The sequence below is a fragment of the Salvelinus sp. IW2-2015 genome, linkage group LG27 (genome assembly GCF_002910315.2).
Source record: "Salvelinus sp. IW2-2015 linkage group LG27, ASM291031v2, whole genome shotgun sequence".
Taxonomy (NCBI): Eukaryota; Metazoa; Chordata; class Actinopteri; order Salmoniformes; family Salmonidae; genus Salvelinus; species Salvelinus sp. IW2-2015.
Genome location: NC_036867.1, coordinates 7961701 through 7981190, shown reverse-complemented (window position 1 = coordinate 7981190; position 19490 = coordinate 7961701). Strand labels below are relative to the sequence as shown.

Here is a 19490-nt window from a genome sequence, read left to right as displayed (position 1 = left end):
TCCTGTCTGGGGCCCAACCGTGGCTATCTGAGGTTCTGAGAATACGACTGGTTTTCTGTAAACACAAGGCTGCCGCAGGCCTGATGAAAACAGCCACCTGTCAGAAGATGCTTAGACTCGTTCACCTTGTTATGACTCTATACTTGTGATGAAAGGTCACAGTTTGTTCAAAACCCACTTCTGAGCTTTTAATTGCTGACAAGATGGTTGCTGCTGTCAGGGGGAGGTTAGATTTATTAAAATGTTGTTGCCAGGGAAAGTCATGCAAGTAGGACTGGGGAGGCTATATGAGTTACAGGATGTCTTAGACACTTTGCAGAACCTGTGGAGAGCTATCATATACTGTACTATGTACCAACTTCTGCCTACAATTGTATTTTAGAATTTTAATACTTAAACAAAGAGTCTGTTTCGTTTCCATTACTAATGTATTGTAATGACCCGACTGGGTCATTAAAGAGGAAAGAGACGGACTCTAGGTGTACAGGTTAGAACACAGGTTTATTCCTAAACTGGGCTGTTGTTCAGGCCACAGCCCACGCCGCTAAATGCCGAACGTACACAATTATACATGTTGAGTTAAGGGTCACTCTCATATGAACAGATCAAGGCCCGAACAGAAGAGAGAGAACAATGAGACAGTAATCCCTATTTATGCATTTCCAAATCCCGCGGTATTACCCATCATACCCCCCCAACCTTTCCATCTGTCCTGACATATTTAACCCCTGCTAGTAGCCATGAGAACCATAACACACCCACAAACACAGAACACAATACCGGGTCGTTACAGTATGTTTGATAATTATATAGACCTGATCATCTGTTGAAGAAATTGACCAACACTAGAAAACCCATGAGCTGGGTGCCCCATTCAAATGTATGTGCTAAAAACATTCCCTTTTCTAATGAACCTTACACAATTTMTTTCAGTCACTTGATTCATTGTAGAGGTGGCCCTTTGGGATCAGTGTCCCGTCCACGGGACGGTTGCGCTAACGTAGGCTAATGCGATTAGCATGAGATTGTAAGTAACAAGAACATTTCCCAGGACATAGGCATATCTGGTATTGGCAGAAAGCTTAAATTCTTGTTAATCTAACTGCACTGTCCAATTTATAGTAGCTATTACAGTGAAATAATACCATGCTTTTGTTTTAGGAGAGTGCACAATTTTGAACATGAAAAGCTATTAATAAGCAAATTAGGCACATTTGGGAAGTCTTGATACAACATTTTGAACAGAAATGCAATGGTTCGTTGGATCAATCTGAAATGTTGTACATACACTGCTGCCATCTAGTGGCCAAACTATATATTGCACCTGGGCTGGAAGAATACATTATGGCCTTTCTCTTGCATTTAAAAGATGATGGTACAAACAAAATACAAAAGAATGGTTGTTTTTTTTCTTTGTAGTATCTTTTACCAGATCTRTTGTGTTATATTCTCCTACATTCCTTTCACATTTCCGCAAAATTCAGTGTTTCCTTTCAAATGGTACCAAGAATATGCATATCCTTGCTTTAGGGCCTGAGCTACAGGCAGTTAGATTTGGGTGTCATTTTAGTCGAAAATTGAAAAAAAGGGGCAGATCCTTAAGAGGGGTGCCCCATTCAGTTGTGCAAACAATGCATGCAAATGTATGTGCTAAACACTTTCCCTTTTCTAATGAATCTTCCACAATTTCTTTCAGTCACTTGATTCATTGTAGAGGAGGCCTTAGCTAGCTATGTTTCATCAGTTTCAAATGAAATGGGCCCCAGCTGCCCCCTGATTGATTATTTTACGCAAAATGTGTGTTAGCCACTGAATCAACAGCTTTATAGGGCCTATACATTTCATTACTGCCAGAAATAAAACACTTATACAAAAAAATACAGAGTAACTGTCATTGTGGCTGATTAATACATATCCCTCAACTGCTCCTGCATTCACATCCTCTTTCCTTGCGTTACTTCCTATTTTAAGTCTACCCACTGGGCACACCACATCATTTCAATGTGGATAATTGAGTAATATTTGGTTGAGATGTTGATCAATGAGATTACAACCTATATTCACCCWCTCAAAAAGACAGCCAAAAAGTAAATAGAAATTCCAATGTGTTATCACAATGATTTCAAAGATCTAAATGCACAACATTTCAATGGAAAAACAATGTCTGATTTGGGGTTTAGTTGGCACCCTAATGTCTATTATCACTGTCACCCAAATGTCTAACAAATTAAAATACAATGTCATATTTTATTTACTGTAGTTATACAGATTGTGTTATCGCTGTTATTCATCTAATAGCGGAACCCAATAATCTGGATTGCAGTTGAGATTACATTAAAAGTATATGGTACAATTGATCAATGCCGTTCAAAATTCTGCACAGATTAAAACAGCAATTGTGAAGCTCTCCATAGACATGCGATGACCTACGCATGCTATTTGAAAGTGCCCGCTTTGTATGATCTCATAAGAAATGTATAGTTACAGTAACCTCCATGTGGCCATGGATGTTTCATTATAAGGTTGAATGTTACAATACAGTGCCCTCCATAATTATTGGGACAGTGAAGCATTTTTTCTTCTTTTGGCTCTATACTTCAAAACTTTGGATTTTAAATCAAACAATGAATATATCAGAACTCAGGATAAGACTCAGATGCAGACAGCTAGTCACAGATGTTCATTGACCCAAGCAGGGGGCAGGCAAAAGACAGGTCAAAGGCAGGCAGAGGTCCGTAATCCAGGGCAGAGTAAGACAGGTACAGAACGGCAAGCAGGCATGCTTGGGACAGGCAGAATGGTCAGAACCAGGGAAACAGAACTTGCGAAAGCAGTGAGACAGGAAACCACACTGGTAAGACCTGCCAAGACAAACTGGCAACAGACCAACAGAGAACACAGGTATAAATACACTGGGGATAGTGAGGAAGATGGGCGACACCTGGAGGGGGGTGGAGTCAAGCGCAAAGACCGGTGAAACAGATCAAGGTGTAACAGAATATGAGGTTAGAGCAGAATGTCAGCTTTAATTTGAGTGTACTCATCCATATTGGGTAAACCGTTTAGATATTACAGCACTTTATGAACATAGAGCCACAATTTTAGGTGAAGGAGAGCTGAAGGTTTAGGTGGAGGGAGTGCTGAAGGCTTTGAAGGACAGGGTCAGGAATGGAGAATCATTTAATAAGACAGGGATGTTTGAAGAGAGAAAGCGAGGACAATTGGTCCAGCGTCGTCCAGGTTAGAGGAGGGTTTGGCCGGCAGGGATGTTCTTGTCCCATCGTGCTCTAGAGATTCCTATGTCTTACTGACGTATTGTAATGAAGTATAAAGGCATTGGATGTTTTCAAGCTATTGCCCAAAGAATCATCTCTAATCATGACTAATCATGATGGCTTAATTATATCATTTTTAGGCATGAGATACTGTATGTAAAATGTTGGACCAATAAGAGCAAGAGATTATGGACATTAAATGTAAAGGTTTTTATTACAATGCAATTAATAAACAACTTCAAATTCAGCCTCAATGTCTTCTCTTGCTCAACATAAAAACTGACACGAAAAGTCCAACATTGATATAGACATAAAAAATAGATAATATTGTTATTCCGGCAACTGCATAAAAGTAAAAGAAAAATAGTGACCAGTAGATTTTATCATCAGTCTGGAAATGTACACTTACTTCACCAACTTCCTGTCTTGCATCAGGCCATTGTCTTTCCAACTAATTGTGTTTCTTCTTTCCTCAGTCATCATTGACTTTATATGGCCTTAAACTGCCTTCAGTAGTTGAACTCATTAAACAGATGCTCTGTGAAATCAGTACTCAAAATAAATTGGCTAAAATAGAGAGTATCATCCAACCACCACTGTAGTTACAGTTAAACACTTTTCATCCCAGAAAATTCTACAAATATGCAAATAATCAAAGAGCCCAAAATGGTAAATATAACAACTAAATACCAATAGAAAACAATTACAAAATACACACTGTCCATAAAAACAATTAATATCCATTGGCAAAATGCTTAAAATGCACTTTTCTTATTCACTTGTGCATAAACCCCATCTAGGTTGTTAACTGGAGGTTCCTGGGCCCCTCTCCCGGTCACACTGACTTCAGCGTATTCACTCTCCTGCCCCTGTTCCCTGTCCAGGGCTCCAGCTGGGGTCTCTTTGGGCCGAAGTTTGGAGAAGTCTATCTCACCGTAGTGGATCTCCTCAGGCTGGTCTTCTGCTGGTTCCTCTGGTTCCTCTCTGGTCATGGCCTGATTAGTATACATCATCCCAACTGTGGAGTTCTGTGGAGAGAACACAGGAAGGAAAAGGTGTCAGGAACCATACTTTGTAAGAATAAAGAACTGATCATTACACATAGGATGTGTAACATACTGATATCAATTGCTATAAACTGACAGAAGTACAAAGTTCAACAACTATGCTATTATTATTCGTTGTTCTCACAGGATGTGGTATCATTGCTATCGGTGTGGTCTTATCACCCTAAATTTCCTCTTAGATAATTTTTGTTGTACTTCTTTCATTGCATTTTGTAGAAGGGTTTTAAAAGTTTAGCCTTATTCCCACCTGTCCTAGTGGATTGTCTATCCTTTCAAGTCCATCAGGGAGCCTAGATTTTCTCTTCCTGGAAGACATTTAGGAAGACTTTTTGAATGCACTGAGAAGGATTTCATATACAAAAGCACAAACACAAGATAAATACACCGTTTTGCAGAGGTACGGAAAAGTTTTTACCATCCAAAGAAAGTGATCAGGATGATTAGCAAAATGACTCCCAAGGTTCCTCCTGCTCCTGCAATTCCCCAAATCCTTGGGTTAAGAGGCTCTTCTTGCCCTGAAAATACAGCATATATTAAGGTCATTTCTTTCAAAAACAGCTCTAAAGTACAATATACAGTGCATTCAGAAAGTATTCAGACCCCTTGACTGTTTCCACATTTTGATACCTTATTCTAAAATTGATTAAATAAATTATTCTTAGCAATCTACACACAAGACCCCATAATGATGACGCAAAACAAGTTTTTAGACATTTTAGCAAATGTATTAAAAAAAATTAAAAACACTGCATAAGTATTCAGACTCTTTGCAATGAGACTCGAAATTGAGCTCAGGTGCATCCTGTTTACATGATCATCCTTGAGATGTTTCTACAACTTGATTGGAGTCCACCTGTGATAAATTAAATTGATTGGACATGATTGTCCACAGTTGACAGTGCATGTCAAAGCAAAAACCAAGCCATAAGGTCGAAGAAATTGTCCGTAGAGCTCCGATACAGGATTGTGTCGAGGCACAGATCTGGGGAAAGGTACCAAAAAAATGTCTGCAGCATTGAAAGTCCCCAACACAGTGACCTCCATCATTCTTAAATGGAAGAAGTTTGGAACCTACAAGACTCTTCCTAGAGCTGGCGGCCCGGCCAAACTGAGCAATAGGGGACCTTGGTCAGGGAGGTGGCTACTCCTCAGTAAAAGCCACATGACAGCCCACTTAGAGTTTGCCAAAAGGCACCTAAAGAACTCTCAGACCATGAGAAACAAGATTCGTTGGTGTGATGAAACCAAGATTGAACTCTTTGGCCTGAATGCCAAGCATCAATGTCTGGAGGAAACCTGGCACCATATCTAYGGTGACGCATGGTGGTGGCAGCATCATGTTTTTCAGCGGCAGGGACTGGGAGACTAGTCAGGCTTGAGGGAAAGATGAACGGAGCAAAGTACAGAGAGCTCCTTGAGGAAAACCTGCTCCAGAGTGCTCAGGACCTCAGACTGAGGAGAAGGTTCACCTTCCAACAGGCCAMTAACCCTAAGCACACAGCCAAGACAACGCAGGAGTGGCTTCAGGACAAGTATCTGAATGTCCTTGAGTGGCCCAGCCAGAGCCCGGACTTGAAACCGATCAAACATTTTCAGGAGAGACCTGAAAATAGCTGTGCAGCGACGCTCCCCATCCAACCTGAGAGCTTGAGAGGATCTGCAGGGAAGAATGGGAGAAACTCCCCAAATACAGGTGTGTCAAGCTTGTAGCGTCATACTCAAGAAGACTCAAGGCTGTTATCGCTGCCAAAGGTGCTTCAACAAAGTACTGAGTAAATGGTCTGAATACTTATGTAAATGTGATATTTCTGTTTTAAATGTTTTATACATTTAGCAAAAAATTCAAAAAAACTGTTTTTGCTTTGTCATTATGGAGTATGGTGTGTAGATTGATGAGGAAAACAATTAATTTAATCAATTTTAGAATAAGGCTGCAACGTAACAAAATGTGGAAAAGGGAAGGTGTCTGAATGGTCCGAATGCACTGTATATACAAAAGTATGTGAACACCCCTTCAAATTAGTGGATTCGGCTATTTCAGCCACGACTGTTGCTGACAGGGGCATAAAATCAAGCACACCGACATGCAATCTCCATAGACAAACATTTATTAGATAGCGCTGACAGACATGGCAGTTCTGCTTCTAGCTCCTAAGCAACTTTGTAGTATTTTGTTTTTTTGTGTGTTTCTTACATTATTAGCACAGAACTTAGTTTTGTGTTATTACGTACAGCCGGAAATAACTTTTGGATATCAGAGCGGCGGTAACTCAACCAGCATTACGATCGGAAATACGACGTACTCGAATTGGATCCTTTGTAGTGATGCCTTAGACCACTGTGCCACTCGGGAGGCCATTGATGATGGTTTTAAGTTTTGGTGGACTTTTTTTAGCAGATGTACAATCATCGCAAATTGAATTATAGGGCGTTTCAGGAGTGAACAGAATTGTACACTCGCAAACTTGATCACAAATGAGGGCTGATGGGCTTACGTTGCCAACTTACCTCGCTTTTCTAATTATTTGGAATGATGGCCACGGGGATTGGCCACGGTGATTCCCCCAAGGGCATAAGGCGAGGGTAAGTGGAGGAGGGTGTGTCTTTTATGTGTTTGAAACGCAGCCATGGACACGGTGACTGTGTTCATCAGGAAGTATATAGGGGATGTTGTTCACACTGTGACTATTAAAACCTACCCAAACCAAAAAACGTGGATAGATGGCAGCATTCACGCAAAACTGAAAGCGTGAACCACTGTATTCAACCACGGCAATGTGACTGGGAATATGGTTGAATACAAACAGTGTAGTAATTCCCTCCGTAAGGCAATCTAACATCAGTACAGAGACAAAGTGGAGTCACAATTCAACGGCTCAGACAGGAGACGTACACTATCATTTTAAAGTTTGGGGTCACTTTTAAATGTACTTGTTTTTGAAAGAAAAGYAAWTTTTTTTGTCCATTAAAATAACATCAAATTGATCAGAAATACAGTGTAGACATTGTTAATGTTGTAAATGACTATTGTAGCTAGAAACAGCTGATTTTTTAAATGGAATATCTACATAGGTGTACAGAGGCCCATTATCAGCAACCATCACTCCTGTGTTCCTATGGCACGTTGTGTTAGCKAATCCAAGTTYATCATAACAAAAGGCTGGAAACTCAAAAGGTTGGAAACTCCCTCCCTCAAACTTCCCTTCCCTTAGGTGAGACATTATTCTGTAACGATGTGCTCTGAGAGTCGGGAAGCAAGTTCAAGGAGTGCGTGTTTTAATAAATAAACGCAACATAATACAAAACAAGAAACATGAACAACGCACAGACATGTCAGTGAAACAGAAACAATATCGCCCGGGGAAGGAACCAAAGGGAGTGACATATATAGGGAAGCTAATCAGGGAGGTGATGGAATCCAGGTGAGTCTGAAGAAGCGYGTAGCGATGGTGACAGATGTGCGCCATAACGAGCAGCCTGGTGACCTAGAGGCCTGAGAGGGAGCACACGTGACATCTATGAATCTTACCCAGTTGATTAACTCACCCACTCGCCCAAATCTCAAATGTCCAGAGAAATCTACCCTGATTTGATTTGATATTGACAAATGTTCCACATAAATATTCTGCGGTTGGTGTTCTTTCTAATGATTTAAGTGACCATTGTGCTGTTGTTGCTGTTCGAAATACTAAGGTTCCTAAGACAAACCCATGTTTTATTCGTAAGAGAAATTTTACGAGTTTTAATGAGCAGGCTTTCTTTCATGATTTGTTTTATTTTGACTGGAGAAATATTGAGCTTATTCCTGACGTGGAAACTGCCTAGAAATTCTTTCATTATGTTTTTTTCCCCAAATAGTAAACAAACATGCCCCATTCYGCAGGTTCTGAGTTAAAAGGCAGGATAATCCATGGTTTTCTTCTGAGCTGTCTTGCATTATTCACAAACGTAATCTAGCCTGGGCTAAAGCAAGGAAATCATGTTCTGATGCTGATTGGCTTCTTTTTAAGCAACTACGAAACAAGTGTTATTTTCTTCTCATGAAGGCCAAGTCTGAATATTTTATGTCTGTTACCACTGATAACCTGAATGACCCTAAAACGTTTTGGAAGGCTATTAAGTCTATGTCTGGTAACAGTAATGTTAATTAATTACTCTCATGTGTATTGAAGGACTCTGTTGCTATATATGGCAACTGAAATGCTGAATTGTTGCAATGAGCACTTTGTATCTTCTGGTAGGCTGTTTGATTCAGTATCCTCTGTCTCTGTGTGGATGAGCCAGTTAGAGCTGGTCAAACGTTTAGCTTTTTGCTATTCTCAGTGCAGGAGGTACATAAAGCCCTGAAATCCTTAGATCAGAGAAAGCCTGCAGGTCCTGATCATCTTGATCCCTGCATTTTAAAACTGGCAGCTGATTTCATAGCTGAACCACTTACATATATTTTCAATTTAACCCTGAAATGTAATGAAATTCCAAAGATCTGGAAATCAGCATTTGTCCTACCACTTTTAAAAGGGGGAGATCCAACTCTTTTAAATAATTAWGCGCCAATCTCAAAGCTGTCACCCCTGGTGAAAATACTTGAAACCCTTGTTAGTGGGTTAATGGACCAATCGGGCTTCAGGAAGAAGCATAGCACAATTACAGCAGCCATGAAGGTTTTAAATGATATCACTGAAGTCCTTGACAAAAAACAGCCCTGTGTCTCACTTTTTATTGATCTCTCTAAGGCTTTTGATACAGTTGATCATGCTATACTGAGGCAGAGGCRTAGGTCTTTTGGAGCATGCAGCTGCATGGTTTGCTAACTATCTGTCTGATAGAACTCAGTGCACTCAATTTGATGGGCTCATGTCTGTTAAATTGTCTGTCTGTAATGGTGTGCCCCAGGGCTCTGTACTTGGTCCTCTCTTAATCACTATTTATATAAATAATTTAGACAAACATTTGCAAAATGCGCAACTTCACTTTTATGCTGATGATACTGTTATTTATTGAAGTGCCTCGTCTCTCACAAAATGTCACGCCCTGACTGTAACGGCTTTCTTCCTGAGATGAAGGAGAGGACCAAAACGCAGCGCGGCTAGTGTTCAACATGTTTAATAACAAAGAGACGATAACGTGAACACTTACAAAATACAAAATAACAAACGTGAAAAACCGAGCCAGTCCTATCTGGTGCAGAACACAAAGACAGGAAACAACCACCCACAAACCCCAACACAAAACAAGCCACCTAAATATGATTCCCAATCAGAGACAACACAAAACACCTGCCTCTGATTAAGAACCATATTAGGCCAAACATAGAAACAGACAAACTAGACACACAACATAGAATGCCCACCCAGCTCACGTCCTGACCAACACTAAAACAAGTAAAACACACAAGAACTATGGTCAGAACGTGACACTGACCTTAGTTATCTTTGTTTTGTTTATTATTTTGGTTAGGTCAGGGTGTGACATGGGGGATGTATGTGTTTTGTCTTGTCTAGGGGTTTTGTGTGTTTATGGGGTGTTTACTAGTCTAGGTGTTTGTATGTCTATGGTTGCCTAGATTGGTTCTCAATTAGAGGCAGCTGTTTATCGTTGTCTCTGATTGGGAACCATACTTAGGCAGCCATATTCCGTTGGGTATTTTGTGGGTTATTGTCTATATGTAAGTTGCCTGTGTCTGCACTTGTTTAATATATAGCTTCACGTTCGTTTATTGTTTTGCATAGTTTGTTTAAGTGTTCTTTATTTTCGTTAAATAAATAGAAGAATGTATTCTTATCACGCTGCGCCTTGGTCCTCCTCTCTTCATCCAAACGACGAACGTGACACAAAATCTTTCCAGAACTTGCAAACTGCTTTTAATACTGTTCAACATACCTTGTGTCAATTGAAGCTTATCCTCAATACTGACAAAACTWAACTAATGGTGTTTTCTAAAACAATAAATAGACCTCTGAACCTTTCACCAATTACTACCTRTCAGGGCAATGARATTGAGACTGTAACCTCATATAMATATCTTGGAATTTGAATTGATGACGGCCTCTCTTTTAAATTGTACATTCAACAACGAACAAAAACATTTAAGCTGAAATTGGGATTTTATTTTAGGATTAAGGTCTGTTTTTCTTTTGAAGCCAGGAGGCTAGTATCAGCTACATTTATGCCTTTACTAGACTATGGGGATATTTTATATATGAATGCTTCCGCTCAGTGTTTGAGATCAATTGACACCCTTACCATGGAGCATTGAGATGTATTTTAAACTGCAAAACCCTAACGCACCACTGAACTTTATATACCAGGGTTGGTTGGCCTTCTCTAGTCAATCCTAGGCTCAGTCACTGGTATACTTTTATTTACARAGCCATTTTGGGTTTAGTACCATTATATTTGGGGATTTTTATTGTTCAGGAATGTGGTGGGTACTCTCTTCATTCGCAGGACTTTATCCTGCTAACTGTTCCAAATGTCCGAACTGAATTTGGTAAAAGGGCTTTTATGTACTCTGCGCAATCGGCTTGGAACGCCTTACAAAATACTTTTAAACTGGAAGAACTTGTCCGGATTGGTGTTTTTAAATAATTTTGAAGGATTTTGAKGCTGATTCCCAGACCTGTCAATGTTTTTAATTTGCTGTTTTATGATTTTGTTATACTCTTGTGAATTCTATGGTTTTTACTAGATTACCTGTAGTTTTTCATGTTGTCTGTCTCTAATTGTGTAATGACTTGGTACTGCCTATCTTGTCCAGGACGCTCTTGAAAAAGAGATTTCAAATCTCAATGAGCCCTTCCAGGTTAAATATATATTTTTTAATAAGCCTCTAACTCAATCATCAAGTTTGCAGACGACAACAACAGTAGTAGGCSTGATTACCAACAATGACGAGACTGCCTACAGGGAGAAGATGAGGGCCCTGGCGGAGTGGTGCCAGGAAAATAACCTCTCCCTCAACGTCAACAAAATGAAGCAGCTGATCGTGGACTTCAGGAGACAGCAGAGAGAGCACTCCACCATCCACATCGACAGGACCACAGTGGAGAAGGTGAAAAGCATCAAGTTCCTTGGCGTMCACATCACGGACAATCTGAAATGGTCCACCCACACAGACAGTGCGGTGAAGAAGGCGCAACAGCACCTCTTCAACCTCAGGAGGCTGAAGAAATTCAGCTTGGCCCCTCAGACCCTCACAAAATGTTATAGATGCACGATTGAGAGCATCCTATCGGGCTGTATCCATGCCTGGTACGGCAACTGCCCGCCCGCAACCGCAGGGCTCTCCAGAGGGTGGTKCAGTCTGCCCAACACATCACTGGGGGCACACTGCCTGCCCTCCAGGACACCTACAGCACCTGATGTAACAGGAGGGCCAAAAAGATCATCAAGGACATCAACCACCTGAACCACGGCCTGTTCACCCACCGAAGTCAGTACAGGAGCATCAAAGCTGGGGCTGAGAGACTGTAAAAGCATCTCAAGGCCATCAGACTGTTAAATAGCCATCACTAGCCGGCTACCGCCCGATTACTCCACCCTGCACGTTAGAGGCTGCTGCCMTATGTACATAGACAAGCAATCACTGGTCACTTTAATAATGGARCACTAGTCACWTTAATAATCATTACAGACTGTTTTTATCATTTCATATGTACTGTATATACTGTATTCACTGTATGTTAGTCAATGCCACACCGACATTACTCATCCTAAAATGTATATATTTCTTAATTCCATTCTTTTACTTTTAGATTTGTGTGTATTGTTGTGAATTGTTAGATACTACTGCACTGTTGGAGCTAGGAACACAAGCATTTCACTACACCCGCAATAACGTCTGCTAAATATGTGTATGTGATTTGGCAGTAGAATGGCCTTACTGAAGAGCTCAGTGGCTTTTGACGTGCCACCGTCATAGGATGGCATCTTTCCAACAAGTCATTTCGTCAAATTTCTACCCTGCTAGAGCTGCCCCGTTCAACTGTAAATGCTGTTATTGTGAAGTGGAAAGTCAAGGAGCAACAACGGCTCAGCCGCGAAGTGGTAGGCCACAGAAGCTCACAGAATGGGACCGCCGATTGCTGAAGCACGTAGCGCATAAAAATCGTCTGTCCTCGGTTACAACACTCACTATCGAGTTTGAAACTGTTCCAAACTCAGCACAATAACTGTTCGTCGGGAGCTTCATGAATTGGGTTTCCATGACCAAGCAGCCACACACAAGCCTAAAATCACCATGCGCAATGCCAAACGTTGGCTGGAGTGGTGTAAAGCAGACCACTATTGGACTCAATAGTGGTCAGTGGAAACAGAGCAGTGGAAACGCGTTATCTGGAGTGATGAATCATGCTTCACCATCCGACAGTCCGACAGACGAATCTGGCTTTGGCGGATGCCAGGAGAATGCCACCTGACCCAATGCATAGTGTCAACTGTCAAGTTTGGTGGAGGAGGAATAATGGTCTGGGGCTGTTTTTTCATGGTTTGGGCTAGGCCCCTTAGTTCCAGTGAAGGGAAATCTTAACGCCACAGCATACAATGACATTCTAGATTATTCTGTACTTCCAACTTTGTGGCAACAGTTTGGGGAAGGCCCTTTCCTGTTTCAGTATGACAATGCCTCCGTGCACAAAGCAAGGTCCATACAGAAATGGTTTATCGAGATCGGTGTGGAAGAACTTGACTGGCCTGCACAGAGCCCTGACCTCAACCCGATCGAACACCTTTGGGATGAATTGGAACGCCGACTGCGAGCCAGGCCTAATTGCCCAACATCAGTGCTCGACCTCACTAATGCTCTTGTGGCTGAATGGAAGCAAGTYCTCGCAACAATGTTCCAACATCTAGTGGAAAGCCTTCCCAGAAGAGTGGAGGATGTTATAGCAGCAAAAGGGGGACCAACTCCATATTTATGCCCATTATTTTGGAATGGGATTTTCAACAAGCAGGTGTCCACATACTTTTGGTCATGTAGTGTATATCTAACCAAAGATTGTGCCCTATGTGCCCCTGTGTTACCTTCAATAGCTAGAAGCACTTTCATTGACTTCTCAATGCCGTGATAATTTCTTGCTTCACAGTAGTACATCCCTCCATCACCAACAGTCACATTGAGGGTGTAAGTCTGTCCAGATGCTACCCGTGTTGGTTTACCCCCACAAATCTGGAACCAGGTGAAGTTTGTCACAGGAGGGTTGGCTGTGCTGCTGCAGGTCAGATTCACACAACTGCCCACTGATACTGGATAAGCTGGACTGAGGGAGGCTGAGGTGTTTTTTGGAGAGACTGGGGGAGATGGGGTTAATTAAGAGTGTATCTGGTATTTTGAATAGTCTGATCAATACCAGTCTATGACATAATCATCAGTGAAAACATAATGACAGAATGATCTACAGGATCCAGGGACTAAATCTTACATAAAACGTTAAGCGTCATGGTATGTTCAGCTGTCTTGTTGCTTGTTCCTACTGGGTAGACTGCAGTACAAGTGATGTTCTTCTCATGATGAAGGTGTGAAGGAGTGAATGTCACCGTGGAGAGAACAGATTTGGTTTGATCTGAATTCTCTTGGAGTTGGTTCTCAGGTGTAAACAGGGTTGGGAGAGTCCATGTCAGTTTAGGAGAGTGTTGGGGACAGGGAGCTGCAGCAGAGCAGTTCAAACTGACAGGCCTCTCTTCCTTCATCTCACATGAGACAGTAATCTCTGGTCTGAGAGGCAAATCTGTAATACATTGCAGGCTAACTTATTTTACACTCACGGTTGGGTAGGTTACTATCTAAATGTAATCTGTTACAGTTAAAAGTTACCTGTCCAAAATTGTAATCAGTAATGTATGGATTACCAAAATGTAGTAACATAATCTGATTACTTCCAGTTACTTTTGGAATCCATCAAACACATTTGGTGTGTTCATTGTGGTCTCTGATTTAAACTTGCACCTTTTTTCAATGCTGAATTGAATGTCATTGAGAAAACAGAAAGGTGTCATAACGTATTTGTATTCCGCAAACATCCTTTCTGAATTTAAATGTAATCGAAAAATTAGTCATCTACTTTTTCAAAAGTATCTGTAATCTGAGTGCAATATATTTTTTGCTGGTAACGTAAGTAATTGCAGTTACCGTTTTTTGTAATATATGATTACATGTAATCAGTTACTCCCCAGTCCAGTTTACACTGACAGTCACACTGTCCACTTGTTCTTATTCTACTTGTATAATTTGATGCAAGGACATTAAACAGATTTTTKGGGGGGATAAACAGTTAAATTGTATCTTACCTCTGACAACTATAAGAACAGACTTGTCAGKGTCTGTTGCTCTGAATGGTTTACTCTCAATTCTGAAGAAGTAGCTGTTAYTGTAACTGGTGGTTACATTGAAGAAGACYGTGGTGCAGGCCTTCCAGGACATGTTTCCAGTTATCTTCCCTTGATAGSTGTTGTCTGTCTTACTACTGTTAAATATYACAWTGTCCRGMCTGCCACCAAAGTWCGGTGATTCTTTAATCCACACTCCGGAGGTAATTACTGTGCTGTTAAAGGTAGAGCAATCTTGAGGAACATCAAATGCACATGGGATTTGAACACAGGAGCCACTCAGTACATCCAATTTCTCTGGCATTGTGGTGATCAAATGTCTWTGGCCAAAACAGGCCAAAACACCTGCAATATCAAGGTCAACATCAGAGAGGTTATGTGATCTTTTCAGTAGTCTCTGTCAATATTATGCCATTCCAGTTAAATAAGATTAACTTATTTCAATGTACAGGTGATTCATGATACAGTATGTCGAGATTGCATGCCCTAGACTGGAGCATACACATATCTGAAGTACATAATAAGAATGTATTTGAATTGAGACAATTAAACTGCAATTATCCGTAGTCAACTGTACTCTATTTTCACATTGAGAAAGATGGAGATATAGCTCATACCATAAAATGGAATGACTTCCTCTTTGTCCTGTTCATAACTACAAATAATTGGAGCTGTGTGGAAAACTCACCTGACATAAAGAGGCCAATGAGAAACATGTTGTCAGTACTACATGCCATGTCAGAATTCACATTCACCTGAAACGGTACAAACATACACTTAATGGTAAAGTAGCCTAACTCACACAACACTCTGAAATCAATTTCTCTGCACCTACTCAAATGGCATTGGAAGAGAAGATCACTTCAGATTTACACCTTCAATGAATTTTGAAGAGTCGAGGAGAGAGGATGCAAGGAGTGAGGAAGACAAAGCCAGTAACTGAAAGGTAGATGGTTTGAAGTCCTGAGCCAACTATGGTAAATTCAATGAAAAATATGTCTGTGCCCTTCAGCAACTCAGTTAACCCTAATTGCTCCTGTAAGTTGCCATGGATAAGAGCATATGATGCATTCAGAAAGTATTCAGACCACTTGACCTTTTCCACATTTTGTTACATTACAGCCTTACTCTAAAATTGATTAAAAACATTTTCCTCATCAATCTACACACAATACCCCATAATGACAAAGCAAAAATAAATAAAAAACAGAAATACCTTATTTACATACGCTACTAGTCAAAAGTTTGGACACACCTACTCATTCAAGGGTTTTTCTTTATTTTTACAATTTTCTACATTGTAGAATAATAGTGAAGACATCAAAACTATGAAATAACACATATGGAATCCTGTAATAACCAAAAAAGGCTTAAACAAATCCAAACATATTTCATATTTGAGATTCTTCAAAGTAGCCACCCTTTGCCTTGATGACAGCTTTGCACACTCTTGGCATTCTCTCAACCAKCTTCACCTGGAATGCAGGTGAAGCAGTTCCCACATATGCTGAGCACTTGTTGACTGCTTTTCCTTCACTCTGCGGTCCAACTCATCCCAAACCATCTCAATTGGGTTGAAGTCGGGCGATTGTGGAAGCCAGGTCATCTGATGCAGCACTACATTACTCTCCATATTGGTCAAATAGCTCTTACACAGCCTGGAGGTGTGTTGGGTCATTGTCCTGTTGAAAAACAAATGATAGTCCCACTAAACGTAAACCAGATGGGATGGCGTATCGCTGCAGAATACTGTTGAGAGAATGCCAAGAGTGTGCAAAGCTGTCATCAAGGCAAAGGGTGGCTACTTTGAAGAATCTGAAATATAAAATAGATTTGGATTTGTTTAACACTTTTTTGGTTACTACATGATTCCATATGTGTTATTTCATAGTTGTGATGTCTTCACTATTATTCTACAATGTAGAAAATTGTAAATGAAAGAAAAACCCTTGAATGAGTAGGTGTGTCCAAACTTTTGACTGGTACTGTAAGTATTTAGACCCTTTGCTATGAGACTCGAACTTGAGCTCAGGTGCATCCTGTTTCCATTGACCGTCCTTGAGATGTTTCTACAACTTGATTGGAGTCCACCTGTGGTAAATTCAATGAATTGGAGATGATTTGGAAAGGCACACACCTATCTATATAAGGCCCCACAGTTGACAGTGCATATCAGAGCAAAAACCATAACATGAGGTCGAAGGAATAGTCCGTAAAGCTCAGAGACATGATTGTGTCGAGGCACAGATCTGGGGAAGGGTACCAAAACATTTCTGCAGCATTGAAGGTCCCCAAGAACACTGTGGCCTCAATCATTCTTAAATGGAAGAAGTTTGGAACCACCAAGACTTCCTAGAGCTGTGGGGATGTTTTTCAGCGACAGGGACTGGGAGACTAGTTCGGATCGAGGGAAAGCAAAGTACAGAGAGATCCTTGATGAAAACCTGCTCCAGAGTGCTCAGGACCTCAGACTGGGGCGAAGGTTCACCTTCCAACAGGACAACAACCCTAAGCACACAGCCAAGACAACGCAGGAGTGGCTTCGGGACAAGTATCTGAATGTCCTTGAGTGGCCCAGCCAGAGCCCGGACTTGGACCTGATCGATCATCKMTSRWSAGACCTGAAAATAACTGTGCAGCGACGCTCCCCATCCAACCTGACAGAGCTTGAGAGGATCTACAGAGAAGAATGGGAGAAACTCCCCAAATACAGTTGTGCAAAGTTTGTAGCATCATACCCAAGAAGACTCAAGGCTGTAATCGCTGCCAAAGGTGCTTCAACAAAGTACTGAGTAAAAGGTCTGAATACTTATGTAAATGTGATATTTCAGTTTTTTTTTTAAATACATTTTCAAAAAAGTCTAAACCTGTTTTTGCTTCGTCATTATAGGGTATTGTGTGTAGATCGATGAGGGGAAAAAAACTATTTATTCCATTTTAGAAGAAGGTTGTAACGTTAACAAAATGTGGGAAAAGTCAAGGGGTCTGAATACTTTCCCAATGCACCGTATGTAAAACACATGCACTTCCCTCTGTATGTATTTGGACAGTGAAGCAAAAATGTTACATTTAGCTCAATACTTCACCATTTTAGATCAAATGTTTCAGTACAGAATGTCACCTTTTGTTTGTGGGTATTAAAAAAAAACACTGTAGTAAATATTACAATAATGTCCCAGAAATTACTACAGTCCGCAAAAACTGTAGTTTTTTAAAACTATAGTAAATACTACAGTATTTAATTTGCAAATACCTTGCCCACTCCCCTCTCCCATATCCCAATTTGTGCCACCCATAAGTGAAAGACCTACATGCCAAGTCTAGAGCATATATTGTGTTCTCTACAGGTTATAGAAAAGAGCATAAGCGCTGAATTATCTGTTCAGATCCCAGTCCTACCGACCAACAGGTTATGGAACATTTTATCTTTTATAATTTCTCCGGTATGTTTCCTCAAGACTTAGTCTGTTAAGACATTACATACTACAGTAAGGTCTGCAAAAACACTTCAGTGGATACTATAGTATTTTTTCATGTGGGTGTTTTGATGTAGCCATTAACTTCCTTTCTCATCATTATTCATGATTCATTCTTAATCATGGCATTATCAGGATTAGAGATGTATTGCATTAAACCATCCCCATATCCAGTGGTGGGAAAAGTACAGAATTGTCATACTTCAGTACAAGTAAAGATACCTTAAAGTATAAATAATTTCAAATTCCACTCCAACACTCCGACATAATTTACAGATAGCCAGGGGCCCACTCCAACACTCAGACATAATTTACAGATAGCCAGGGGCCCACTCCAACACTCAGACATCATTTACAAACAAAGCGTTTGTGTTCTCTAGTCCGCCAGATCAGAGGCAGTAGGATAGACCAGGGATGTTCTTTTGATAATGTGTGAATTTGACAAGTACTTTTGCATGTCAGGGAAAATGCATGGAATAAAAAGTACATTATCTCCTTTAGGAATGTAGTTAAGTAAAAGTTGTCAAAAATATACACAGTAAAGTACAGATACCTCAAAAAAACTATTTTTACTTAAGTACTTTACACCAATGCTCATATCAAATAGGTATTTCAGTTTTGAAGCAAATACATGAACTATCAGCAGTACTTTGAACATTTTAAATCTCATTATTTGCAATGAATTTCCTTCATTTAATTTGAACACTAAAATTAAAAGATAAGATTGTGAAAAAGTAAAAAACTTGCCTTACAATCATGAAAACCATCCACAGGAAAGGAGAAGCAATCACACACCCGTAGTGGTTTCTGACAAACAAAAGTGTTGTAATTCAATTGGGTCACATCAGTCACATACTTCCTATTACTATGCCTAGCGTTTAGACTGTTTGTCCAGTTACCGAACGGTTGCTGGTTAGAATACCAGAGCCGACAAGGTGAAAAAACTGTTGATGTGCCCTTGAGCAAGGCATTTAACACGAGTTTTCTCTTACTGTGATTGTTTTCAATTCAAATGGTCAAAAATAAACAAAAATAGCTTCTTAGCATGAGCAATTTCTCAAGCATGAATTTTGCTAGGACTGTCAGGTGTGGTCTGAGTGGGGAGTGGAAGATGGAAAACTAGCTGTTACTGGCAGAGAGGTTTAGAACTCTCTGATTGGTATTTTAAGTAGTTTACCGACTGGTGATGTCACCAGGCTGGCCAAAACTCCATTCCACCAAAGCAGGCAGAAATTTCAGGCAGTCTTTTCAAAAAGCTCTTACATTAAAAGGGCCATATCCCCCCCCGTCCCAGTCAGAACAGCCTACATTTGTCAGGGCATGGACTCTACAAGGTGTCGAAAGCAATT

General features: G+C 40.5%; 1 protein-coding gene across 3 annotated transcripts; it reads right to left on the bottom strand.

Moving 5' to 3' along the window:
* Window positions 1–3470: 3470 nt before the first annotated feature.
* On the bottom strand, window positions 3471–19299 carry LOC111953240 (sialic acid-binding Ig-like lectin 13). 3 transcript variants are annotated; one of them, XM_023972384.2, is made up of 8 exons: window positions 18889–19299; window positions 15354–15420; window positions 14627–15010; window positions 13762–14067; window positions 13364–13630; window positions 4758–4857; window positions 4590–4647; window positions 3471–4303 (listed from the first exon to the last, which is right to left on the bottom strand). In XM_023972384.2, exons 2-8 carry the CDS (start codon window positions 15400–15402, stop codon window positions 4031–4033), a joined length of 1437 nt encoding a protein of 478 aa, XP_023828152.1. In that variant the 5' UTR covers window positions 15403–15420; window positions 18889–19299; the 3' UTR covers window positions 3471–4030. The 3 variants fall into 3 exon arrangements, with proteins under 3 accessions (XP_023828152.1, XP_023828151.1, XP_023828153.1); XM_023972383.3 differs by having other exon boundaries at window positions 18894–19299; XM_023972385.2 differs by lacking the exons at window positions 13364–13630; window positions 13762–14067 and having other exon boundaries at window positions 18894–19299.
* Window positions 19300–19490: the final 191 nt, after the last annotated feature.